The 27,822-nt window shown below is 35.5% G+C and overlaps 1 protein-coding gene across 1 annotated transcript; it reads left to right on the top strand.

Moving 5' to 3' along the window:
- Positions 1–20,241: 20,241 nt before the first annotated feature.
- Positions 20,242–26,126, top strand: LOC113062283 (endoplasmic reticulum membrane sensor NFE2L1-like). The gene is made up of 4 exons (XM_026232027.1): positions 20,242–21,137; positions 22,197–22,322; positions 22,978–23,064; positions 23,653–26,126. The coding sequence occupies exons 1-4, from the start codon at positions 20,628–20,630 to the stop codon at positions 24,850–24,852; spliced, it is 1,923 nt and encodes a 640-aa protein (XP_026087812.1). The 5' UTR covers positions 20,242–20,627; the 3' UTR covers positions 24,853–26,126.
- Positions 26,127–27,822: the final 1,696 nt, after the last annotated feature.

Raw genomic sequence — 27,822 nt, 5'->3', positions numbered from 1 at the left:
AATGGCTTTGTTTTTCACCTCAATGTGACATTCATCTATTAAAATTTTATTTAGCTGGTTAGAGGATGTAGCCCAAAATGTGTATGCTTACAGTTTATACAGACTTCAGCTAACCAGTCACTTTGTTTTTTCCCCATCCTGTCAGGCCATTCAAGCCGATCAAAAACCTGAACAAACATCCACCCTAGACACTCAGACAAGGGGTGTGGACCGCTACCACAAGACTTTAGGGTAATCCAATCAGATGTCTGCTGAGGTCAGCATGGTTCTGCCAATCAGGAATGAAGCGGAAGGCGCTGATGAAGGATCAGGAAGCTTAGAAAATGTCCCTTAATGACAGAAGAGGGATGTGTTCACACGTTTTAGCATGCTACTATTTATGCACATGCTATATATGATGGCTTTATTTAACTGGCATCTGTAGCTTTGAACTTCAGGCCTCTGCAATCATGCAGAAGTGCAACGTGTATAAAAAAAGACATAAAAGAGAGAGAAAGTGAGCAATAGTGTGACTCCACCCATATGGGGTCTTGAACTTTGACCTCTTGCCTCCTCTCTTGGCTGATTCCTAAGATGTGGCTGATGGCGTTGAAGGGGTCGAGGCCTGGCGTGATGAACAGAGAAAAGTGCAGTCAGTGTGGGAGGAGTGGGTGACCGTTAACCTTTTCTACAAAATTGAACTATGACCCCTACGCTTTGCCTGAAGGTGATAGCCTGAGCAACCCCCACTGTTGAAACAGCATGAATATAATGTCATCGACATTCGCCGTCTCCTTATAGCTACACTTCTCACAATATTCAATGCAAAATACACACATTTATATTACTATAGAAAAACTCTTCCTTTTTGTATATTGTTCAGGCTTAAGCAACATTTTAGGAATTTGTGAACACTTAACTATAATGGTAGGCCTAAAAATAACTATTTCATGGAAAATATGATTAAAAGAAGATAAGGAAAAAGGATAGTGCAGGCTATTTGAGGTTACTCTGCTAACTTGGTTAAAGTTACACAGAGCTGTACTGCTCTTAGTTCAACTAGATGGTATGAAACCCCTGAGAGATGTTTGATAATGGAGATGCAAACTATCCATGAAGATCAGTGAGATGTAATTCTTGCTGACTGTTACATGAAAAGACACCATCACACCCTTAATGGTTAAAATGTCTCTTAAAGTTCATGTTAGTGTTAAATGGTTCATGAATGTTAAATAATACAAATACATTAGAATAGGCTTTGGATTTTTTGCATTGTTTTATATTTGAATATCAATTCAATTAAGTTAATTCATTTGTATTATGTTAACTGACATTATAGTGCACGATTCAAACTTACATTTTTATAATTCATGAATGAAAACATTTTGTAACATTATATTGATGTACCATTTACTAGTAATGCAAAGTCTGAGTTTAAAGTTTTTAGTTGATATAAAATTTCTGATGATTTATAAAATGTGATGGAGAAAAAGGCAAACGAAGAAGTCTTTTTTAAAACAAAGGTCAGAACTCCTGTTACAATGTAGATTTTTGAGGGTGCACTCTTGTCATAAATTAATCTACTTTTCTTTTTTTTTTAAACATTGGTAAAATGTATATTAGGGAGTCTTAGACCTTTCCAACAAAATATAGTTTGCCAAGATTAGATAAGATTTAATTTGTAATATAGTGAAGTAAATGTAGGCGTCAAGTATACGGGACGGGGTGACAGTTACTTCAACTAATTTACTTACTTCAACCTTTTGTAGTGTATGCCACTATACCATTTAAATGTTTAGGGTCAGTAAGATATTTTATTTACATAAAAAAAATTTATTCTATTAAAAAAAAAAAGAGAGCCATTTTTATTGTTACAAAAGATTCCTATTTTAAATAAATGTTTTTCTTTTGAGCTTTTTGCTATTCAAAGAATCCTGAACAAAAATGTATCACAGTTTTCACTAAAAAGTTAATATGAATATAAATATTAAGCATGTTAGAATGATGGATTTCTGAAAGATTTTGTGACACACATCATTTTAGAGGTGCGTCTGCCTTCAAGTCTCTAATTTTCTATCCTCTAACACTAATTCTTCACTTTTAATATTACATTTTGTTCTTGACAGCCAGACTTTCCGTCCTACAATCCTACATGCACTACATTGCCTAGACCAGACCTCTAAATCAAATCCCTGAAGAAGTATGTGTTTGCTTGGGCTGTGCAGTCAACTGCTATGGCATTTTCCCGCCTTAGAGATAACATCAAGCTGTTGAAAGCTACAAGCTAGACTGCTGGCACCTGCCAAATGCTCAAATGAAACCCTCTGCTACTGTGTTGGAAATGATTGGGACAGTGTGAGGAAAAGGATATAATTAAAAAAAACTTCTGAAACAAAAAGTCTAATGCCAGCTGACATTTTAAAGCGGCTAAGACAAATACAAACCAGAGAAAGAAACACTTGCTTGATTGAAATGTTATGGATGACTTAAACATTTCACCAAAAGTAGCAAATACACTTATATAAAAGAGGCGAACCATGAAATGTCTGGGTAAGTCTAGTTATGCATAACAGTGTTTATACTGGTAAATTATGTTGCATTGTTTTTGTGTCAATTAGTTGGTGTTTTTCCAAAACCAGCTTCTCAGTCTACAAAATACTACATGTAATTGCCAGGAACATTTAACTACACTAAAGATGAACAGATTGTCAATCATCCTGGCAATTCAGCACATCTGGAGCCAAGAAACATATAAAAGTTTGGCAGATAGATCTCATAAAAGTAAGATGAATGGTCTACATGCATGCAGTATCACCATTAATCACAACCAGATTACTTACAGCATAAACCAAATGAGAGAAACTGTTGGCATGAAGGAATAACGTTGTTATGAAAGAAATATTGACACTTTAAAATAAGGTTTAACATTCATTAAGGTAATAGCTAACAAAATTATTATGAACCAATATTTATTAATCTTGGTTAATTCTACATATAGGCTGCTTATTCTTTTTAACATTTATTAGATGTATAAATTAACATTACTACACACAGATTTTATAGTTATAAAGCAACATTAACCTAGAATAATAAAGGAATAAATAATAATAAATACTAAAGAATGATCAATAATTAAATCAGTTTAAGCAATCAAACCTGGTTGTAAACTGTTATTTATCTGTAATATGTATGTTTTTAAATAGCAAAAGTATTTTTGTGCTTCATCTCAGCTTCCAATAAACAGAAGCTTTTCTTTTCCCTTTTGAGTTGGTTTATAGTAACTAAAGTCCTTTTCTTTCAGAGTAAGCCTTTGTCAAAGTCCAGTCATATCTGGGGAGGAAGAAACATATCTAAAAACTCATACGATAGGATACTCACATGATAAGACCTGTTAGCCATGCTAACATTACTCCTGTTCAAAAGAAGCAAATGAGAAGTCAGAGAGAACACACAAAGGAACATGTATAGAAAACATTTATTGTGCAGTAGAATCACATAACAACACACTGGGGACTAAGAAGTCGTGTGTGTGTGTGTGTGTGTGTTATGTGAGATGAAGAGAAATAAGTGAGAGACAGATAGAGAGTGTGAAAGAGAGAGAGAGAGGGAGAGAGAGAGAGAGAGAGCGGGAGGGATTTAGTTGCTGACAGGTATGACTGATGATATGTTGGGTCTACAGGCTGAAACAGTAGATGGTATAAAGGAAAACCAAGATTAAATCAGCTGGAACACACACTCACACAGACACACACATACATTTTCCATTTACGGTCTTTGACTGCTTTACTTTAGTGTTGACTGTATCTCATAACAAATCAAACTTTCAAGACACCGAAGGCTCGCAGATTTACATTCAGGTACCAACTGTTGGAGGGCATTCATTAATAATGTGCTGTGTCTTTTCCTACATGGCCATCACACAGGCACACACATACAATTTTCCCAACAGACTCGTTAGAATTCTCACGCTTTCTACTAATTGGTCGTTTTGAACACTGATGTCATTGTGCAAAGAATGAGGTCACGATGATTGGTCTCTGAGAGAGGGCAAAAGAGACAGACAGGACAGAGAAAGAGAGAGAGAGAGAGAGAGAGAAACAAAGAGAAAGACAGATAGGCCAGGGAATGAGAGAAAGAGGCAGGCGTTGAAAGACACAAAAAGAAACAGAGTTAGGACACAAAGCACAGGGACTGCCATACTTAAAATGTAATAGTTATTAAAACATAATTCTGGATCATCTTGTTCCATGTTTTACACTGTTCATCAGGTTATTAATTAATCCATGCGTGTTATTAATAAATGTGTGTGTTTGTAAAACCTAATTCATGTGTATGTAAAACCTGACTTACTGTTCTTATATTTATGAGGTTAATAAACTTAACTGACCGGCACATAATGGACATCAGTAGAAATATTATAATTTCACTCTGGTTGTCAAAATTCAGAAAATTGGCTCTATTATTGGCTATAATTTACAGATATCTTTATAAGATGAAGTTGTGTAAGGTGTGAGAATGTGTGTGTATGGGGGGGGGGGGGGGGGGGGTTGGGGCATGTTCATACCATGTAAGAAATATTAAAGAATTTTTTTTTTTTGCAAACTTTTTTATAGCCTGTGATACTTTTTTCAGGATTCCTTGATGAATAAAAAGTAAAAAAAAAAAAAAAAAAAAAAAACAGCATTCATTTAAAATTCAACTTTTGTGACAATATACACTGCCATTCAAGAGCTTGAGGTCAGTATTTTTCTTCTTTTTTTTATTTTATAGAAAAATTTACAAAAGGGATCAAAAGTGCATGAAAGGTATATTCTAAAAGCAACTAATGTAAACAAATGTAAACACCTTACTTATAATATTGTCTTAGTCAGAACAAAGTAAATAGTAATGCAAATATAGTCATTTTTATATCCATAAATTTTATTGTAATTAAGTGTAATTCCTAAATAGGTCTAATACCTGTTATAAATACTCTTACAAGGAAATAAAAAAGAGAACAACTGCATTTTTCTCATATTTAACAAAAAAGCATGATGATACCTCTTAAGCATGATTAATCAAGAAAAGTGTGGAAATAACGGTTCTGAAACATGCCCCAAAAATAATACATATATTTTTAATAGACCAGTTAACACTTTTGCTGTCACTCTTTGACATTTTTATTTCTTCCTCTCAGATGTGTGAAAGTCTCTGTGACTATTTAATGAGGTAAGCAGTAAAGAAGTTTATGATTGTCTGTTGCTAAACAGCTCGCCATAATATTCTAACACTACATAATTTCACACTATATTCCTTCAGCGTCTGTTTTATAACCAAGTGTTGAAACTGACCTTAACCTGGTGATTATAAATGTTACGTTAATGTAAAACATTTAAACATTTGGCTGACATTTACACATTAGGCATATTTTTTTTATCCAAAGCGACTTTATTTAATTAGTCCATGCATTCCCTATAGGAATCGAACCCATGTTCTACTGGAATAAACATCATGACTATTGGCACATACTCACATGCAAATAATCTATAGCCTATCCTATTTTTTTTACTCTATTATCTGAGCTATTTTTTGTGCCATCTTTATAAGAAGTAGCATGTCGTCTGCACATTTTTTCTGAAGTTCCCATTTCCAGGATGTCTGTGGTTGGTCCTGAGTACCTGAAAGCTAAACAGAGAGACACAAAGGCACACATATGCATTATCTACCCATATCAGTCTCTCTCCTCCATCACGCCTGATTTTCTCTTGCTTCCCCTTGTTGTCTCTGTCTCAGCCCATGATGAAAGACCGCAGGCTGATGCAAATGAAAGAAAGCAGGATTCGCTTTCCTCCTTTCAACAAATCTTCTGTTGGAGCTGTCAGAGTGAAAATGCTCACACTTCACCACCACTGGTCTCTCGCTCTCCCTCTCTCGCTTTCTATTCACATCCACACAAGCACACAAAATAACACAGAAAAAATTTTTTTTTCCACCATACACAGTCCATTTCTGAGCAGATCTAGCTTGGTTTATTCTGGAAAGTACAGTTTTTTCTTGATTTTTCATTTGTGTAAACCTCCCTCGCTTTCATAGGCGTTGTGGGTAGCCGTTTACAGAAGTGAAGACTTCTGGAAAAACAGACAAACCACAACAAGGGACCACTATTTCTCAGTGTCTCTGTCACGATGACAATGTGTGTGTGTGACTGTGGGCGAGAGGGCATGACTGGAAACTGCTGTCAGAAGCCCAAAACCCCATGGTCTTTTTTTAACTAGGACCAGCTGACGTGTACCAGCTTGCGTGTGACTTCTCATTTCCTTCCCTGCTTTGAATGCAGGCATATGTACACACCCTCATCTGAGTGAAAACGGCAGCTCTCTCTCTCAAACATGGCAGCTTTCGGCGGGAGGGTTATGAGTGAAATCACTCGGAGTTGTTGCTAATTGTGTCCACCGACAAGACGCATGCGGACATCGAAAACCAACCTTCACCTGGGAACCATCAAACCTAAACTGAGGGGGTTGCAAACTAATGGCTTCCAGACTCTCTCTGTGTGTGTGAAGGATAATTGAAATAGTCACATTAACTCTTGCTCTGTCAGGCATTTCTTTGGCAGCCCCTCTGAAGGACCCCAGCCCTCGTTGCCAATAAAAACTTTATTTGAGAACAAATCCCTCCTTTCCTTTTTGAAGAGAGAAAGAAAGAAAATTAAAAGTCAAATAAAGAAGAACAAGATGCAAAACGATGAGTTATAGATATGCAATGAGCTGGAGAGAGAAGGAAAGCGCCATGTGATGTTATGGCTCATTTTGCCGCCGCTCTCAGTCACCGGAGCCCAGGAGCCGCGGTTTGATCTTCATCATCTTCATTCATTTTTTATTTCCATATTGATGACAAAAACCACTTGCTGTGAAATTGAAACTGCGAGAATGTACGATCGGCAATCAAACGTTCGGCCCCAAATTGCGCATGTCTGTGTGTGCGTACCTGCGTGGTTGGCGGCAAATGTTGGATGGAGATTGTATGAGCCAGCGGGGAGCCTTCTGGGTAATTTAAACATTCTACAAGCCTAAAATGGCCTGTCAGAAAATTTAAGGAGAAGGGGTGTTGGTTTGAAGTCCTGCATGAGAGAAGTGTTCTGGTTCTTTTCAACAGTTATTTTCTGGACATATATTTCAGGATGGTGAGGATTTCATGTAGTTTAGTATATTTTGGTTTAATTAGGGTATTTAAGATTAGAAATTAATCCATACCGTTTTGACACTCCATATATGGATGACAGATTCAGAACATTATAACAAAAATGTCAACATCAGCAATAGACTCTGTGTGTGTGTGTGTGTGTGTGTGTGTGGTCAGGCATATTGTTGCCTATATGTGACTGACTTTTCAATGATGAGGGGAAAAGAAGAAATCACCATGCTTGGCTGTTTAATAAGACATGCATACTGTCAGTGACTGTTTATGAATCAGTATGTGTCTCAGGCTGTGAATCTGCGTATATGTATCCTATATTTTCTCCCTGTCAAATAAATTAGGCTTCTCAAATGAGAGCAATGAGGCTTGGCATTGCCGTCATGGTAACCAGGGCCTACTGTTGTTGCCGGGGTAATGTGATGTGCTGCCTGTGCCAGACGGATGATGTTGATAAATGCTGCGGATTCGGAATAGGAAAAGCATGGGAAATGTCAAAATCAAAGAGATTTGGGGTTTCTCAGGGTCTCCATACAAAGACGGCCAATGCTTGTGGGGTTTTTTGAGTTTGTCTGCTTGCTGTAATTGAACAGCTAAAAGTTGATTTTTCATGGGTGAAAAAGTTGATCGTTATCTTGGTTATCATCTGTTTTTCTTAGCATACACAGTATGTTTATGCATCTGTGAGTTGTGTATTTATGAGTTGTGTAAATGTAACCCAGCCCTCATAGTTTAGACTTGATCAGATATTTTGGGTTTTTCATGTGTTTGAGTGCATGTGTGTGTGTGTGTGTGTGTGTGTGTGTGTGTATTCCCATCTCTGATTGCTGTTTGTTTTATTTACTTTGCTCCTTTAATCAGTGCTGAGGCCTCTGCAGTGAGCGGAAGGAAATCCCATCAGACAAGCCCAGTCTTTTAAGGAATAACAAAGCTACTCATCCAAACCTGCAGCTGTGCATGTGAGACATAAGCATTACCATCTTATTTTGTTTTGTTACATTCATAAAACATAAAAAGATCATTAGCATACTAGTTGTGATACACTATCATTCAAAAGTCTGGGATCAGTAAGATTTTTATTTTTTTACGTTTCTTATTCTCACCAAAGTGGTGTTTATTTGAGCACATATACTGCAAACAGTAATATTTCGAAAAATAATGACAATATAAAATAACTGTTTTCTATTTTAATATTTTTTTTAAATGCACTTTATAACTGTTATGGCAAAGCTGAATTTCCAGTAGTCATTACTCCAGTGTTCTATGTTACATGATCGTTCGAAATCATTATAATTAGCTGATTTGGTGCTCAAGACACATTTCTAATCTTTCTTTTGTTATAAACCTAATACTTTTGTGAAAACCATAATATGTTTTTGTTTAGAATTCTTTGATAAATTGAAAGTTCAAAAATGGTAAATTTCAACAAATATTCAATATTGGAGGATTATTATATATTTTTTTTTTTATTTAGTGGAGGGGATTTTTTGAAACAATGATATCCAAAGACTTTGCAATTGGGTTTATACATATATATACTGAAATGGGTATGGGTATAGTCCAATCTTCTCATGACCATTCCTGCTCCTTTAAAATTGTTCCCACCTGCAAGATCAAGATATAGAGTGAGAGCAAAAAAGGTGAGTGGCCAAAATCACTTCTCTTGCCAGATCAAATGAAGTTTCAAATGACTCCCACTTTCTCCAGCTGCTCTGTGATTATCAGGAAAGATTTTTGTGCAGCCTCATGCCCTCATAGCCGGTTCTTCACTGAGTGCATTAGGAGGTCAAATAGCTATAGTCAGTGCACTAGCAGTAGCTTTTCTCTACAGTGTGTGTGTCTGTGTTTGACTAGTTAACTGATGTCCATAATATCAGTGTCACATGTATGATATTTTTCTTTACTTGTGTGTTGGCCTTATCATATTCAACATCTCACCTCATCAGTGTGTGAGTGAAAGGGATGGGGTTTGCTATATACTTTATTTATTAGCTTTATTTTGGTAACATAATTCAGTCTGCCGAGGTTTTAAAAAAAAGGTTAAAATGATTTGTAAGGTTTCTAATATTTTCTTTTAAGAGTAGGGTAGGGCAAGTTCATAATTTAAGAACTTGCTCCCTTTCAGTTAATGAGTGTGAATTTGAACTGAATTAGCCACACCTTACAGGAAAGCGAATTTCAGTCTAAATAGTAAGGACAGGAAGAGGAATTAAGTATTATTTCACCCTGGTCCATAAAATTAATTGTCATTTAAAAGTCTGGGTAAGTCTCAGTAAGATTTTTAAAATGAATAATTTAATACTTTTTTAACAGCGAGAATGCATAAAATTGATCGAAATTGACAGTTAAGACATTTATTATATTTGAAGATATTTCAACTTGAATTTATCAAAAATCCTGAAAAAATTTATTTCAGTTCCCACAAAAATATTAAGCAACACATGTTTCAAATCAGCATATTAGAGTGATTTCTGAAGGACCATGTGACGCTGAAGGCTGGAGTAATGGCTGCTGAAAACAGTTATTTTAAATTGTAATAATATTTAACAATATTACTGTTTACTGTATTTTTGATCAAATAAATTCAATTTTGGTGAGCATGACCTCTATGAAAATCATAAAAAAAATCTTACTGAGTATAAAGCATACAGATAAACTATTTTGTATTATAAATTAAATTACTGTGTTACATTAAATATCATTACCATTGACCTTCCTTGTCGAAGCATCTTGAAAGCCAACATGTGGGGTCATTTAAAGCAGTCCTCACTGTTTAAAAGGCTTATACTATAAATCAGCCATGTGATGTTATGTTTAGATCATAATAATGCCATCAGGTTTGTGAGAGGGTTGGGTTTAGGAGTACGATTTGTCTCATTACTTACTATCAGGGGTCCAGTGCAGCTTCAAAGCTTTGTGTGTGTTAGTGTGTATGAGTTTGAGCTCCGGATGTGGGACCTGAAGATATCAGTCGTTTCTTATCAGTTTTTAAGATTATCATTCAAACAAAAATTAAACATAATCAAGCTAATTACCTCATTTAAAGTTAATTAAAGCAGTTTAGTGCAGAAGATTGTAGAGTCATTGGGTCGCCACTCAGTGACAAATTTATTTGATGTTTCACACTTTCTTTTTTTCTGTCTTTCTTTCTAAAAATCGTGTTAATATGAGATTGCGGCCTTCATCTATATTGTGCTAATGTACACTGCACATAGAGCAATATTTGTAAATGCTAAGGGAAGTTATATACAAAATAATTCTTGTGTCAGAGTAAATATATATTTCAATCATGGACACGGCATATATGTACACACACGCACACTCTCTAACCCATTCAAATATGAAAAGACGTTCTGTTATTCCACTCTCACTGTTCTGCTCTGATATTTTCATCAAAGTGAGAATTATATTCTCTAGCATATCTCTGTCATCAGCAGAAATTACCAGTGTTTTTCTTTGAGTAATGTGCAATCAAGTCTTATTTTAATCTTTTGTGTGGGTGTTATCATGGAATGAGTTGTATTTATGTTTCCATTCACATTTTTGCCAAAGTAAAGACAGTAGTATGGCTTTCCTTTTGATATTTATTATTGCACTTTTAATAGAAATCCAGAAATAAAGCAGCCCCCCGTATATCTCTATATAAAAGAAGAAACACCATCATGAACCACAAAATTATATTTTCATTTTCTCCAAAGCGTGACCTTGATGTGAATCAGTGACTTCAGCTTTTTGTTGTTGGAGTTTTTGCATCTGTTTTAAGGGTTGTCTTGTTGTCTTAGGGTTTGCTTGTTTTTCAACATCAGTAGAAAATAATAAGTCATACAAATAGTCAGTGCTTTGTTTTTTTATTTAAAAATAGGGTAAATGTAATTGTGGAAGTTGCCAGGCACTGATTGGCGGTTTCGATTAGATAGTTGAACTGATGTAACGGTGGTATGAAAATACTGAGCCTGCTGATGTAAGAATAGCAGCATATACCACTGATGGATGATGTTTAGTTATGTTTCTCGGTTGCTTACCAATGACACTGTCTATATTTACACTATGATTCAAAGGTTTGTGGTTGGTAAGATTTTTTATGTTTTTTGAAAAAAGTCTTATAAAAGTTTTATATGCTCACCCAGGCTGAATTTATTTGTCCAAAAGTTTGTGGCAGTATAAAGTATTATTACAATTAAAAAAAAAATGTTTTCTGATTTAAAAGATTTTAAAATGTAATATATTCCTGTGGCAAAGGGTAATATATTCCTGTGACAAATATCATTCTAATATACATTTCAGATTTTTGTCAATGTTATAAATTGCTGTGTGGCTTAATATGTTTTTTTTCTTCTTCAAGATACATTGTTTCAGGATGCGTTGTTAAAAAAATATTTTTAAAAACTAAAAATTTTGTAGCATTTTAAGCATCTTTAGTGTCAATTTATGATCAGTTATTATTGTTGAATAAAAGTAGAAACTAAAAAAAAGATCAGTTCTTTTCCTCTGTTTCTTCATCTCTAAACGATCGATTGTTTTTTGTCTATAGGTTAAAAAAAAAGTCCCTGTTTTGATAGCAAGGTAAAAGGAGGTTTGGTGTCAGGAAACTAGATTTGTAAATAAACCTGATTGCTCAAACCTCTTAGCGCTAGAAACCCTAAACCACTAACGTCATCAACACACACGCATCCCTCAACACTCACACACCCACACACAAAACTAATGTCTCTTTTATTCAAAATCACAACCTCTCACTAGACACGCACTGACACTCAATGTTAGAAATGTATGTGTTGTTATACTCATCTTTGCATAGATCTGATCTTCTGGTAATATCAAAACTTTAACCCCTATTTCTTATATATATATATATATATATATATATATATATATATATATATATATATATATTAGCATATTAGTACAGTATACAAATAGTTTTTTTCCTTTTTTTAACTAATATTATCTAAACACATTTTGGACATGATTTTAATGTATTGAAGTTAAAAAAATATATAAAATGAAATTGAAACCAATTATGTTGGATGAGGCACAGATAGGCAAATAGGTTGAGATATGCTCAGAATGAGGAAAACATGGGTAAAGGAGAGATGAAGAGAACGCATTATGCTCTAAGAAGACATTGGAATCATCAAGTGAGCTAAAAGAGTGTGGGAGAATGAGAGAGTCAACTACTTGATGAGAGGTTAGTCTCTTGGTCAGTCAGCAACACTTAAACAGAGGAGGGACGGTGAACTCATTGGTGTCACTCAGTCGTCAATCTAAGTGACAGGCGAACCACAGGGGCCCGTGTCACCGGGCGGAACTTGTCTTTCAACCACCCAGCAGCTGCTGAGATATCACGACAAGCCCTGGAACACAGCCCAGCTGCCCTGACCCTTTCTTTCCCTCTGCCACTTCCACACACACACACACACACACACACACACATCCCAAACAATCTAGCACAATCAAAAAATAAACATATCCTACAGACACACCCATACTCAAAGAAACACACATACACAACTAGAAACACACTAAATATAAATATTTATGTTTCCTTATATTTTGGATCGTTTATTTTGATCCATTTTGTATTCCATCACATACATATGCAGCTAAAGTGAAATCTAGTTTTCTGCACATACATGCTCATATACACATAATTGTACAACAAAAAAGACAATTGTGTGAACAACACAAACTCATGTTTGGGAGAAATGGGACCCAGTGATCCATATCACAACGACAACAGAGATGACAGATGGCTGCAGATTGACTGAAAAGAAACTTACCCTTTTTTTTTTATAAACTATAAAGTAAGGATGTAGGTATATTTGCTAGAAATTGGAAGTATCAATATAGATTGATATCTTATGAAATTAAGAAAAAAAGTATGGTTTTGTTAGATTAAAAAAAAAAGAATGAGAGAAAAAGAGGACACATTGATCTATAGAGGAGTCTTAGCTGGAGTCTGGGTGGCTGGAGTGTGTGTGTGTGTGTGTTTGTGTGTGTGTGGGAATGGGAACCCGAGGCCCCTTTTCCAGCTGCTGTCCTCACTTTTCTTTTCTTCCTTTATTTGCCTCTCTTTTGTGGTTCTTCCTTTTCTTTTCATCCTTCTTATGTGTGCTGATTTTGCAGACTTCTAGTCTTTGAAAGGCTGCTCTCAATGAACCTCAGAGCAAGAAAGAGACTGAGAGGGGAAAGAGATTGAGATGCTAAATTCAACTCGTCTAGGCGTACTGATGATGCTTGCTTACTGTCTGAGCGTAAACTCACAATGAATTTAAACAGTAGCCTATTAAAAGCCATTTTATTTTACAGATTGCCTTATGAGGGTGAACTTACTAAGATCACATGAACAGCCGAATACTAGTTTATCGTGGTCTCCCCAATTTTTAGACCCTTTATTCATTGAATAAATCAATAATGGTTAACTGAAAATTTTGCATCAGCAACTAAAAATATTTGCTTTTATGTGAGGCTACATTCATGCCAATATTCCAGTGCAACATAATCACGTATTGTACAAACAGATAACAACAATGTACTATCATGACAATTACCTACTCGACTTTTCAAAAGTAAAAAACAGTCGTATTGTGAAAATTATTAAAAGTTAAAATAATTATTTTCTATTTTAGTACATTTTAAAATGTAGTTTATTCATCACAGGAAAGCTTAATTTTGAGCAGTAATATTACTGCAGTGTTCTGTGTCACATGATGCTTCAGAAGCCATTCTAATATGTTGATTTTCTGCTTAAGAAATATTTATTATTATTATTATTATAAATGTTGAAAAGAGTTGTGCTTATTGTTGTGGAAACTGATACATTTTAAGGTCTATTTGATGAACAGAAATTTTAAAAGAACAGCATTTATTTAAAATATAAATTCTTCGAAACATTACAAATATCTTTATCAGTTCAATGTGTCCTTGCTGAAGAAATGTATTAATTTATACAACTTCTACTTACTGACCCCAAACTTCTGCACGGTAGTGTTCATAACTAACAAATCCACCTTCTGTGTAACAAAGTCAAAATAACACATAAGCCTACTGTAAATCTTGCCTTGAGCTAACAGTCTTTGGTCTTAAATTATTAAAAACATATTTTGTACATTTTCATTTATATCCATTCACATCTTTTTTTCTTCTTTTTCACAGTGTTTAAATGTCTGTGGGGTTGTTTGCGAGTTTCAGGTTCAACTGTAAAATAACTAGTGTCCAGTTATTCTCTTGATGTACTTACTTGATGATGTCTTAAATACATAATTTCAGGGATCTAGGTAAAGTAAAAGTCACATGTGCTTGTCAGGGCATTCAGAAATAACAGAGCTGACACGATTGCTGCCGGACCGGCCGACATTTGAGAACTCTGGAGTCCTGTATGTGTGTGTCTGACAGTCTCGGTGTTTTAAGAAAAACATTAACCCATCATAAATTCCACCACCACCCCTAAAACATCTGTCAGTCATTACTGGCCCTCCCCCTCGCCCCTAGGCAGGGGCTTGAGAAACAACTTTTGACTTCTGACCCCAAGAATAGAGCTCCACTTAATGGTCCCCCCTTATTTCCACACACAGACTCTCTCTCTCTCTCTCTCTTTGTCTTCCTCTACTTTAACACAGCATTATCTGTAATTATGAATGCAGAAGCAAAATCATATTTGTCACATATGAAATCATATCCTTTTGCATGTTTTTAATGTCATAAGAGTGTGACATTGGACATCAATGTTTTTGTAGTTTTAAAGATCTTTGTTAGGAAAACTAACTGATTAATCTTTACACTCATGGGACTTCTGTTTATATTTTCTCCTTAAACATTTCTCGGTCCTCTCTTTTTATGTGCTATGTCTTTTCCACTCTCATCTTGTCCACCTTGACCTTCTGTCAGTATATATCATCCTTCTTCTGTGTCTTTGAGTACATTTCATTGTCTCTCTCTCTACTCTCCCTCCAATCAATAACAGACACATTAGTGTTTGGCGAGGAGGGGAAATACAGGTGATTTTGTATCGATCAGGAGTCAGATGCACACAAATGCCCTTCCATACACACATGCACACTCTCTCCAAACATATATTTATATTTGGGGGACAAAAAAGTTCAGTTCAGGGCTCCAGCTGACCTCCTAATGCACTACATACACTGAAAATCCCCTCAGACAATACTACCCAATTGAAAAAATACAGCATATTCTGGTTAGATATGTTTTGAGGTGGTTTCAGCTGGACCTGAGAAGGAGCTAGTTCAACCAGCTTTGAACTATTACATGATCATCTTAAACCAGCTGCCATGACCAGCTAAGGACCAAATAAGGACCAGCTTAAACCAGATCAAACTAGCTGCCATGTTTCAAAACATATACCTTACCAGCATATGCTGTTTTTTTCAACCGGGTAGTTTGAGACGCATCATAAAAATGTACATTGGATTTCAACACTAATTCAGTGTTGAGTGTCAGACATTTTCCTAACTTTTTGTGCAAACTTACTTTGTTTTTGAAAAAAGTTTATTTGTTTTGTTTCCATCAAGAAGCCTGGCAACCTCAAGGCAAAAATAGTTATCAAGCCGGTCATCTAAAAGCTTCAATGCACACTGAGAAATTTCCTGACCAACATCTAATAATAAACAGCTATACAGACAAGGGATGGAAAATGTGTGTAACTGCATACAATTCAGGAAATTTTAACACTGAAACTAAAAGTAGAAAACGAACAGAATGAACAAAGTTTAGTGGAACCTATAGTAGAACATGATTAACAGCGACACTTTGTGGCAGTTTAAATAGCTCGTACTGTTACAAAAGAGCTGCAAAACATTTGAAACTGTACAAAAAAAATTCTATATGAAACCACAGCGGGGCGCTAAAGAGGTAGCAATTGACTTGAAATTCGTCATATCCGGTCGTTTTTTAGACGTTTGTCATTGGCTATTTTGAGAAATGACGTATCGAACATTGGACAAATGAAATTGTGCTAAAAGTGCGCAGTGATTGGATTTCCCTGAACTGTCAATCAAGGCGTGCAGTGCCCAGAGAAACATTTCCCGTCAGTTGAAAATGTGAAAGGCTACAGGCAACAACTCGCGCTCTCACAAGACAGAGATTTAGTCCGAGATAGTTTGGTTTTCTTTGCTTTACTAGAATAACTATATTTTATTTAACTTAAATTATATTAACAAAACAATAATATGTAATTAATAAAATTATTCAAATACATTTATTTGATTTTTATATTATTTTATATTTCGTATATAACACATTTGTGTCCATTTCAAATAATTAAAAAATAGTTATATAGTATTGCTTTTTATTACTTGCCTCTGTTATAATTAACACAGCTGCATTTGGCTACTTTATTGTAGCCTAATAATTGCTTGATTTCAGACTGATATAAAATAGATATATATGATAAAATTACAAAATATGTAGTATAAAAAGTTAAAGTACAAACGGATTAAAATAAGTAGGCCTTGGCTACTATGTAACCAAAATTGTTAAAATAAAGAAGTCACAATTCTAGTTTAGCAAGCTTAAGCCCATAAAACTGCATTGGTTTTTCGAAGAATTATAATAAAAATGCACACCAATTTTTTTTAAAGTTTGTTTGTTTATTTATTTATTCACTGTGTATTTAAGTTCATAATGGCTTGTTAGATTTACATAATATCCTAACAGAAAGTAGGCCCTATAAGTTGAGGATGGTATCAAAGGTCTTGAAATATATGTCACCTAGGCTACTCGACCATATCGATGATGATATAATCTTGTTTAGGCAAGGTATGTTCATCATTCCACAGGCATCTCCATTCATACGATCCCACACACAACGTTTCAGACCAATGCAGGTTTGTGCGCATGTCCAGCAGTTCGTGTGACGTCGTAATTCCGTAACCTATCCAAACACAGAAAAGAAACGCAAAAAAAAAAAAAAAAAAAAAAGCAAAAAAAAAAAAAAAACAGAAAAGAAACGCTCTCTCGCTCCTTCGCTCGCTCTCTCTCTCTCTCTCTCTCTCTCTCTCTCTCTCTCTCTCTCTCTCTCTCTCTCTCTCTCTCTCTCTCTCAGTTTTATCTAAAGAGAAATGAATTCAAGTGTTAGGCGTTTATATAAAAAAATACATTTTTATGCGTCCATATAATTTATTATTAATTATTAATATAATTTATTTCTCCATGAGAAAATCATTCAATTTATTTAGCTATTAAACTGAAATTCCTTAGTCAAAAATATATACATTTGTAAAATAAGTTAGGCTATATATAAATATATATGTTACATAATTATTTGAATAATGTGCTTGTGTAGGTAAAAGGGATAGATCAATTTCCACACTTTAAGCATCACTATGAGAGTGTGGCTCCTCCCCATTTCCTCTTTAAATGAGTGAATTCACTGAAATGCCAAACAACGACCACGATCAGTTTGGATGCTTTAACTCACCTAATTATTCTGACATTTCTGACAAGTCTAAACACAAGATTACGTTTCTAAAGTATAATAGCGTGCAGGACATGCGAAGAAACTTTTTTTTTTTACAGTTGGATGACAAAAATTACGTAGGTAGCCTAGCTATATCAAAAATTTCTGATTTTACGTATATATCCGTATTTATAAGAAGAGCGGTAGATGGATTAAAAAAGTTCCTACTGAGTTAAGGTCTTTAATTATATTTATTAAATTATTATAATAATTGCTGTTGCTGATGTTGTTTTCGTTATCCTCTTTATGGTTAGCCTATAGAAATAAAACGAAAATACAACTGCTGAAATACAAAGCATAGCATGGGTAGATTGACTGTAGATCCTCGCTTTTTGCATGTATTTTAGCTTAACAGTATCATTAGTATTAAAATAGGCCTATCATTGAATCGCATATGCAATAAAAAAAAAAACCTTTGGAGTGATAGCCTAATATAACCTAATATACATTATGACCTGCGTTTCAATATACATAATTTACCCTCTCATCTCAGCAACATCATGATTTGGATGTCTAAATACTATAATCACTTATTCAGTGCAATAGAAAAAAAAAATTATAACATTCAGAGACATGCTTAAATGATAGTTTGCAATTGCAATTACTTTTTAAAACTGTAGAGGGCGGCAAAGGTTTAACTAATTGTTTTTTGCTCTGTTTATTTAGACCAGCCTGATTTTTTTCTTTTTTTCTTTCTTTTTTTTCTCCTGGGAGTGTTTTTCTTTGTTAATATCTCTCAGCCCAAACATTCTACTGTTTATAGTTTTGATGTATCCTATGTATGAGACAAATGGTGCTATACCCACATGTTTTCTCTGCATAACAGAGCAATTGTGACACACTCAATTCCTCCAATCAGAAACAAGCTAGAGTGATGAGACTTAATCTGCACAAGCTCAGTATTCTCTCTCTACCTGTGGTAAAAGAGCATGATCATTTCACCTCAGCAGTATTCAACGAAATACTGATTTTGAGGTATACAAGTTACTTTTTGGATGTACAGTATTTTTCTTCTGCAGTTTACAGTTTAGATGACTGTGATTTGAAAGTGACGTGATATACAATCAAGCATGGTGACCCCAAACTCGGAATTTGTGCTATGTATTTTAACCCATCCAAAAGTGCACAAAAACAGCAGTAAACACACACACAACGTGAGAACACACACCCAGAGCAGTAGCCAGCCATTTATGTGTTGAGGGTGGAGAAAGTACTGTACATTCACTCCCTCCACCTACAATTCCTGCCAGCCCAAGACTCGAACATGTCACATGGCTCAGTGTAAGCACCTTGTTTGTCTGTGACATATTTTTCAGTTAGAAAATGAAAATATTTAAATGTAAAACTATATTTAAAAGTATTAGTGTTACACATTTAACAATGGGTTGCTTTTAAATCATTTTAAAACAAACGAATATTATCTCCACCTGATCTTATTCTGTTTATATGTATATCTTGTGCCTTTTCATAAAAATTTGGTTAAAGACTTATTGACTCATCAGCTGGTTAATGTATAGGAGTAAAATATTAGAGTTGCCTTGTTTTCTGGAAAATAAATAAATAAATAAAATAAATAGACTTTTGCTTTTTGAATACATATGTCTGACATCTAAAATAATTTGATACACTTACAAAAATAATAATTCTACCACCAAGGGGGCAGTTGTAACACTCTGACTTCTTGAATTTAAATTAATATTATAGACTTGTCCTTATTAATGAAAATATATGGATTGTATTATTAATGTGTACACCTAAATTTGTTCCTTGTCTAAAAAGACGACTTGTGTATCAAGTGAGTTAGTGAGCGACTTGTGAGTTATGTAGGAAAATGTAAAAAATAATTGTTACCTGATCTGCATGTAGATAGATAGACAGATTGACAGACATTATAGATTGAGACAGACAGACAGACATGTTCATCAGTTTATATAATCAAACAATCCATCACAACCTGTAAATGTGATAATGAATCACCATTCGTGTTCCCTCGTGTCTGTGATTCACGGACAGTTGAGTGATGACGGCACCAGCCTTGACATCTGTTGAAAGTAACGTTACTTGAAGTGTGAAGCGGGTTAGTAGGTCAAAACAGAAGATGAAGTGGCTGTATGTTTTGACAGAGCCACGCAAAACACTATTTTTTTTCTTTTCGTTTTTAATAGAAGAGTAATATATGACATTAATAGGACCCAGGAGGGAAAAAAACTACACAGTTTACGTTAACATTATTATTTCGTCCAAGAGTGGAAGGGCTAAAAAGGAAGTACGTCAGCATACCTGCTTGTGATTGGTTAAGGCTAGATGGCCTACGGCCACTGGGCATGCGCACATCAATATTGTGTAATCATTTTTGTCACGCTAAACAACACTAATTGTTGTATTTACATTATTGTAAGGAGTACGTTTAAGGTTTGTGATAGGTGTAGACGTTAATAAAACACAATCTAATAGGTAGAAAACTTAATATATTGTTACTTTCAGGCCGTAGAGGGAGATTGGCTCTGATCCTTCTATCCTCAACCCCTGTGATTGGCTCTTTAGGTGAATGACAACAGAAATGGTCCAATCAGAGCTTGTTGCGAAGGTAATTCCGTCGCACGTAAATGAATTTTATGAACTATGCAAATTTGAGCAGTTGTGACCCTCCTTGGATGAGAGGCTCAATACAGGATAGCCGAGGAGTTTATGGTTATTAATAAAATCTTTAAGTGTTTGTTGTTGCTACGGAATATATTCGACGAGAATGGCTCGTTTTGCTTTGCGTGATTAGATGACGGCACTGCATCTCTGAATTAGGATGTTATAGGCCAGGAAGTTATGAAAAGCCGGTAGTGTGTAAGTGCAGCGAACAGTTTCGCCGGTCGGGGCTGCTCTTTGTCTGACACGGAGAGTAGTCAACGCGTGCTCTTTTGTTTTGGGGTTTGTCTTTGTTTAACTACAAACGGGCGATTTTTGTTCTCGTTTAGGCGTCCCGAGGTTGAAATATTTGTTTTGAAACATGCACCACATGAAGAAATATTTCACCGAGGGACTCATTCAGTTTACGATTCTGCTGAGTTTGTTAGGAGTTCGCGTGGATGTCGACACCTATCTGAGCGGCTACTTCTCGCCCTTGATAGAAACAGACGGAGGGCCGAGCTCGGCTTTCATACAGACCCCGTTTCACCACTACCGGGACACAGCGGCGGGCTATCAGGTACATCCGAAATGTCCCGAGCTGGACTATTTTTTCACTAGCCGCAGGCTCCTGAATGAAGTGCGTGCGCTCGGGTCCCCGGCCCGCTTCCCCACGCGTGTCAGTGCATGGCTTGTGCACCTGGTGCCTGATGATGGCTCTGATGCAGGTGAGCCACACGACCTGTCAGGGGACCCTGATGACGAGGAGATAAATGACGACGATCACCGGGAAGAGGACGATCACCGCACCGGAGAGGGCTTCGGACGGTCAGTTTCTCACGATAGCACTGTTTCAAGGCCCTGTTGTGCAGCCGGAGAACTTTCCAAAGAGGTAACGTTAACATTACAGTGCCGTGTTACACTGTTTCCCTACTTTTACAGTTATGTTGTGTTCTCTTTAAGGGACATGCCAGTAGCCACATATGTAACGTACTGCTTTAAGTGTTCGTTTGTTGCTAAATTAGCCAGTTAGCTTCATGGCAAGTAGTATTTTGCTCTCATGAGCAACTAAAGCCGAAAGTGAAACAGTAACTGACCTATCCTTACATATTTGTTTAACGTTAAGTTACATGTTAAATGTGGTTAAATATGGTCAAATTAGATCTGCCTGCCCGCTTTAATTGATCAATAGTGATATTTAGGCTGCGGTTTTATATCTATTTACGTTGTTTCTCAGCAACTTTACAGCACTTTCTATTTTATTATTAGTATTTTGTTTGTGTGTGTAAGAGAGAGTGGAAATTAGTCTTGTTTACGAGATAGCTTAACTGTTTACTTGTTTGAAGGTTTGAAGGTTGGTAACCATGGAAACCAGATGTACAGGTGTCAAGGTGTTTCGTGCAAACATTACATTGAAATAAGTTTAAACGCCAGTACATCAAAAACATTTAATCAGTATACAAGTCACTAATACATATTTACATAACCTTTCTTCATTTTGTATTTTTTTTTTATGTGACTATTCTTTTTTTTTTTTTTTTTTTTTAAGTCTGAGGGAGGAGTGGTAAATTATTCTTTGCTCCAGACCAAACCTGCTCTTTCTGAAATGTTCGTTGTTACTCAATCATGTCTTGACAGAGCCCTACATAGATTTTGAAATCCATTAAGTCATGTATTATCCCTAGAGCCACATTTGAAGCATGTTAATCAAATAAATTTTCCTTTTATCTCACCGCTACAGGTGAAAGCAAAATCCATAGAGTTCTTTTGAATAAAATGAGACCATTGAAGGAGTAGATTTAGTTTGTGGATTATTACTCTCATGGATTTGCTCCTGAATGCACTTTTGTAATCACAGATTTTGTTACACAATTGTACTTTATAAACAAGGCTAAAGCCTTCTTAGGCAAGCCATTTAATCCTTAATTTTGACATCCCAATTTCTCTCCAGGAAACTTTACTGAACCAAGTGAATGAAGAGGAGGAGGAGGAGGAGGTTGTGAAAGACGAGAGAGGGCAGGAGGACCAGCCAGATTCACTGAACCAGCTGACTCAGAGCTCTACATTAGAGCAGGAGGTAAACAAACTAACTTCACTACCTGCCTGACAAGAATGGTGTGTCTATCAGGTTTAATGTCAACGTTTAATGTAATATTTATGTCAAAGCATTCAAACTAACATAACATTACATAACAGTTAAATTAACCAGCTCTATGAATGAATGTAAACACTTACATTTGATGATGTTACTTATGTTTCTGTTCATTAAACTCCATATGAACTTGTGGTGATGGTGTAAGACGTAAAAAAATAGTTTGCCCAAAAATAAAAATTCATGTCATTTACTCACCTCAGTCTTTGATATTCATTCATTTAAAAAATAAATTAATAAGGAAACCTGCAAGATTTTTGTCCCTCACTGAAAATCCACAAAACCAAAACTTTGACATTTTAAAATGTTAATCATATTTCTGTTGTAAACACAGTCCATATGACCTAAGTGGTTTTATTCATGTCTTATGAAGAGTCATGATCACTTTATATGGCAAACAAATTTAACTTGGGCTTTTATTGACATTGACCATCGCACATTCATGGAGCTCATCAAATATTGTAAACACGGAAGCTTAACTGTACTTGCTTGATGCAACTTGAGGGTAAATGAGAACTGTCATTTTTAAATATTTTGATCATTTATTTATTGATATATTTGTTGCGGCCTCTCCTTACAGGATTTGCTGGGTAGTAGTACCCTTCCTCCACCTCTTTCTGGGCTTGAACTTCCTCCACAGTGGCAGGACTTCCTCTCTGAATTTGATGTAAGTAGTTTCTGTGGAAGACTCCATTATTCAAAATGACTTGCATTCAAGGAACACATTTTTACATTTTAGTTTTTGCTTTCCCTGTGAATCGAACCCTTGACCTTGGCATTGCTAGCGCCATGCTCTACTGTTTGAGTGGCAGGAAGGCAGAATGTTGATTACAGTTTAAAATATGTATACGACTCATCCCATCACATCAGGATTTTGGTTACAGTATGGTTCTTACAATGGAAGTACATACTAGAATACATGGATAGAAACCTAGTAACTTTAATGGTATGAACTTCGTCCACCTCAAAAATATTTCAGCCTTTAAAATGATGATTTAGACGACTTCATAACTGAAATAATAAACTAGTTTTATCCATGCATAGGTTTCTTCTTTTTTGTTGTTGTTACAAATACTTTACATAGCCCGAGTAATACAATACTAAATAAATTTGCGTTTTCAGCTATGTGCATTCTAAGTACTAAACACTGATCTTTCTGAATCTTGTTTGCTTGTGGACATTTGCACTGAATGAGACTTCAATGAAAAAAAAAAAAAATAGAGTACATTTAACTATTTTTCTTTTTCATTTACAGGATTTTGACTCCATGGTCACCCAACGCATGTCAGACTTAGAATCTGAACTTCCTAATCCCATCAGCTATGACGTAAGCCTTCAAGATGCCATGGTATCCAGAAGAGATACAGCTCATAGCAGGCCTGCATCTTCCCGAACACCCCTCTTCCGTCTGGAATCCACAAACTCTTCTCACTCAGACCCGTCTCAGAGCTCAGCAGGAGCACTTCCTTCATCGCTCTTCTGTTTGTCTGGGAACAGCTCTCGTAATGACACCTCCCCTTCGCAGATGGGAGGCTATCTAGATGAGGCTGTTTTTGACCACATCAATATGTTGGATCTTGGTAATCTTGATACGATCGACCCTCAGATGCTGGACGGCAGGGAAGGGGACATGGACACTCCATGGCTGGAAGATTCAGACTCTGGACTTTCTTTGGAGAGCAGTTCAAGAAGCCCTGCATCCCCGTCTGTATCGTCCGATTCATTTTATGAGGATGAGGGTGGAGCTACAGGCTATAGCAGTGAAGCAGAGTCTCTTTCTTCAAAAGGCGGAGCTTGTGCGGCTGCTTACCGTGATTGGTCGCCTGTGAACCTTGTGGAAAACGTCTGGCATGATCATACCTATTCAACCCCACAGGCTCAGAATTCTACATCATCTAGCTGGTTCACAGCTATCAAACAGGAAGTGATGAGTGAAGATGAGGCCGAACCCGAGGAGATGAGTCGTGACGAACGTCGCGTGCAGTCACTGGGTCTTCCGTTTTCTGCCTTTCAGATTGTCAACATGCCTGTAGAAAACTTCCTGGAACTGCTGGACAGTCAAAATCTGTCAGGATCAGAAGTCACGCTCTTGCGTGACGTACGCAGAAGAGGTAAAAACAAGCTTGCTGCGCAGAATTGTCGCAAAAGGAAGTTGGACACAATCCTGACCCTGCAGGGTGAGGTTGATGTCCTGTCCGTGAAACGGGATGCTCTCCTGCGCCAGAGATCCCACACAGCCAAAGCACTTTCTGCTGCTGCAGAGCGATTCGAAACACTCTCGCAGACTGTGTTGAGCCAACTTCGGGATGAATATGGACATCCTCTGAACCCTGAGCACTACACACTGCACTGCAGTGCTAATGGACGGGTGATGGTTCAGCCTCGTTCAATCACAACATCAAGGACAATGACAGGTAGCAAGACAATGAAGAGAAAGAAGAACAAGAAACCCTAAGAGACTTTTTGAGAGTGTGTGTGTGTGTGTATGTGTGTGCATGCGTGTTTGTGTTGAAATATTTTTAGGTTTTCTGAAAGGTGAGTTTTTATGCTTTTCTGGCCGTTCTTTGTTCCTAAAAGCCATTCGTAACTCAAGGGGAGAGCAGACAGACTGTAATAAATACACATGGGAGCATAGGAGTACCGTAAGTCTTGTTCACTCGCAGGAGAAAATGTACTGAAAACACTGGACATTGTGTATAGTAAGAGTGTGTATAAAAAGTATTTCTAAAGAGCACATTTGAAAATTAAAATTCATATTGTTTTTTTTGTTTTGTTTTGTTTTTTACTTAATTTAAATGGCAAGTTACTAAGTAAAGAATCTTTTTATATGGTCACTGGAGGACCATGTCAAAAACTGTACATCACTATTTCTTGCCAGAATGTTTGTGTATATAGAAGAAAGAAATGCATACAGGTTTGGAACAACATGAGAGTGAGTAAAATTGTATGGTTAACTATCCCTCTAATATGAGGAACCCCACAGAAATGACCTTAATTTAAACTATTTGGAGACATTAGAATAAAATTCAACTTTTCTTAGGCAGTTACCTTCATAACCATATGTACATTTTTCTCACCACTGAGATTAATAAAATCAGTTATTATAATATGACTGTGAATCTGACAAAAAGTGATCACTCTGTTTAAACTGTTTTTGTACATTACCTTTGCATTTTACATTTATGCACTTGCCTAACAATGATTATAATGCCTTCTGCTGCTTTTTATAAAGGGGTTAAGAGTTTGGATTGCAGATTTGTTTTCAGTTTGATTTTCCTTTGGGTTATTTTTTGCAATCTGATTGTCATAAATTAAATATACCCATAGAAGTGGTCATCTTTGAAGTGAAGTCACAGTAAAAACAACAAATAAAAAGTAATTAAACAAAAATATGGAATTGGTGAGTATTGTTCTACCTCATTCACAGTTACACAATTTGGGAAAGGCAAGTACTTCATCAGCTTAATGAGTAATTGTTTAGTGAATAAGTATAAAAAGCACCCAAACAAATTAACCTCTTGTTTATTTGCTTTATTGGCACAGTGTTTTGATTTGTGTTTGACAGTAGGAGCAGTTTTTCGTTTTTTTTTTTTCTTTTTCTTTTTCAGTTTTTCTATATGTGTGTGTTTTTGAGCATTTATTTGTATGTGTTTGTGAGGAGATGGTATACCTTTTCATTTTAAAAAGGGATGTTCGAAAGTATTTAATGAATAAAGGAGGACAAAGTTAGTGCTGTTTTTTATTATTATTTCTTTTTATTGTGTTATTTTTGTGTTATGGATTATATTTCACATAAGATGTTTCCAGAAACACATTCCACACTACACTTAAACACAAAGCAGTGTAAATCTAAATTCTGTCTTCTAAATAATGCCTTATCTATATTTTAAACTTATGTTTTCATTATAGTGATGTTATAATAGACATTGTTGGCATAATGCAGTCATGCTTTCTGACCTCAAAGCAAACATCCATTCTGCAGGCAAAGCAATAATTATCCTTGCAGCATCATTCATTTGTTTTTGAAATGTTTTTGAAATGAAGTTTATTTAAATGTGTTAACAATTGGGATCAATTGTCAAATTGGGTCAACTGCTAAGACTTTTATTCATTTATGGTGAATAAAATATTCAAATGTTAGATTATGTGAATGCATTCTAATTTTATTTATCTTTCAGTGTCCAAAATATAGAATAATAGTAATAAAAAAAAACTTTAAAACTAAATACTTTACAATTTCATGTGAAATAAGATTCACACAGAATCTGCAGGGTTTTTAAGTCACTTTTGACATTTTTTTTTTTTAAATTAGACAATGCAAATAGTGGTTTCAGGCTGCTCTACCCCTCTGCAACTATATCTGAGAAAACATTAATAGCTATTAAAGTAATTAAATTATGCTAATGTATATACATTTTGTTACATATTTTACAGTGAAATGTACAAAAACAAAGAAAGAAAACATATGGGAGAGGTCTTTACATGAAATTGTGCAGTTGATCAATAGTTAGATATATAATGTGATCTAAGATAACTTCCATACTTCTGCTATTCTATGTCAGTCTAGGCCTTTGCAGTGGCCAAAGGTCCATGATGGATCCTGCCTACATTGATTGTGAATTTTTATGTCCTTAATAAGATTCATGATGGTATAACTTAGATCAATCAGAAATAGCTGATGAGCATATAAACAATAAATGAAATTTTATTCTTCTAATTTGGACTTTGCTGTTCTAAATGTGATGTTTTCATGGGTGCCAGCACATACCAGGATAAAAGTTGAAAAAGAAGCAGATATAAATTGTAAGGAAATAGTCTGTATTAGGGTAGTATTAAGCAGAAACAAATTAAGGACCAGTTTAGAGCCGAAGATTGGGCTATGGAAAAATAAATATATTTAAGGGATATGTCAATTTTCAATACATATATAAGGTAAAAAAGAAAAGACTTCAACAAGTCATTAAATGTTATATATTTATATTAATTTGTAATATTCTTGCTTTGTCATTGACCATATCGAATAGAAACACAGAGCAATCGTGCAGATTCAAGATTACATCAGTTACAAAAATGCATTATAGTTTTTCTAAATATGTGTTTTCTGTTCAAAATGTTAACATTTAAACATAAATATATCATGAAATCATTTAATTCAATAAGTTTAAGGTCAGTGTTACATGATAATTACATGATGTTGAGCCGTTCTCATGTTTTGGAGGTAGAACGTTTGGAGGAACGACTAATTGCCAACTTTTAATTTGCTCAATTTGTGGCCCTAAAAAATTATATTAAATCATATTATTTACTTCGTACTGTATTGAATCTTGTTATTTTGCATGAGCAGAATGTTTTTATTTATTTATTTGTGGAAATCACGGTTGCTCCGCCCTATGAAACACCTTATTGGGCACATGTGACCGCTCAG

Source organism: Carassius auratus, chromosome 44, assembly GCF_003368295.1.
Source record: "Carassius auratus strain Wakin chromosome 44, ASM336829v1, whole genome shotgun sequence".
NCBI lineage: Eukaryota > Metazoa > Chordata > Actinopteri > Cypriniformes > Cyprinidae > Carassius > Carassius auratus.
This window is presented reverse-complemented; position numbering and strand designations above follow the sequence as displayed.

Excerpts from the sequence above, each read along its gene's own strand:
- LOC113062283 (XM_026232027.1), top strand. The coding sequence starts at position 20,628 with ATGCACCACATGAAGAAATATTTCACCGAGGGACTCATTCAGTTTACG. Across the intron at positions 22,323-22,977 it reads GCTCTACATTAGAGCAGGAG|GATTTGCTGGGTAGTAGTAC; the intron begins GTAAACAAACTA and ends CTCTCCTTACAG. Across the intron at positions 23,065-23,652 it reads ACTTCCTCTCTGAATTTGAT|GATTTTGACTCCATGGTCAC; the intron begins GTAAGTAGTTTC and ends TTTCATTTACAG.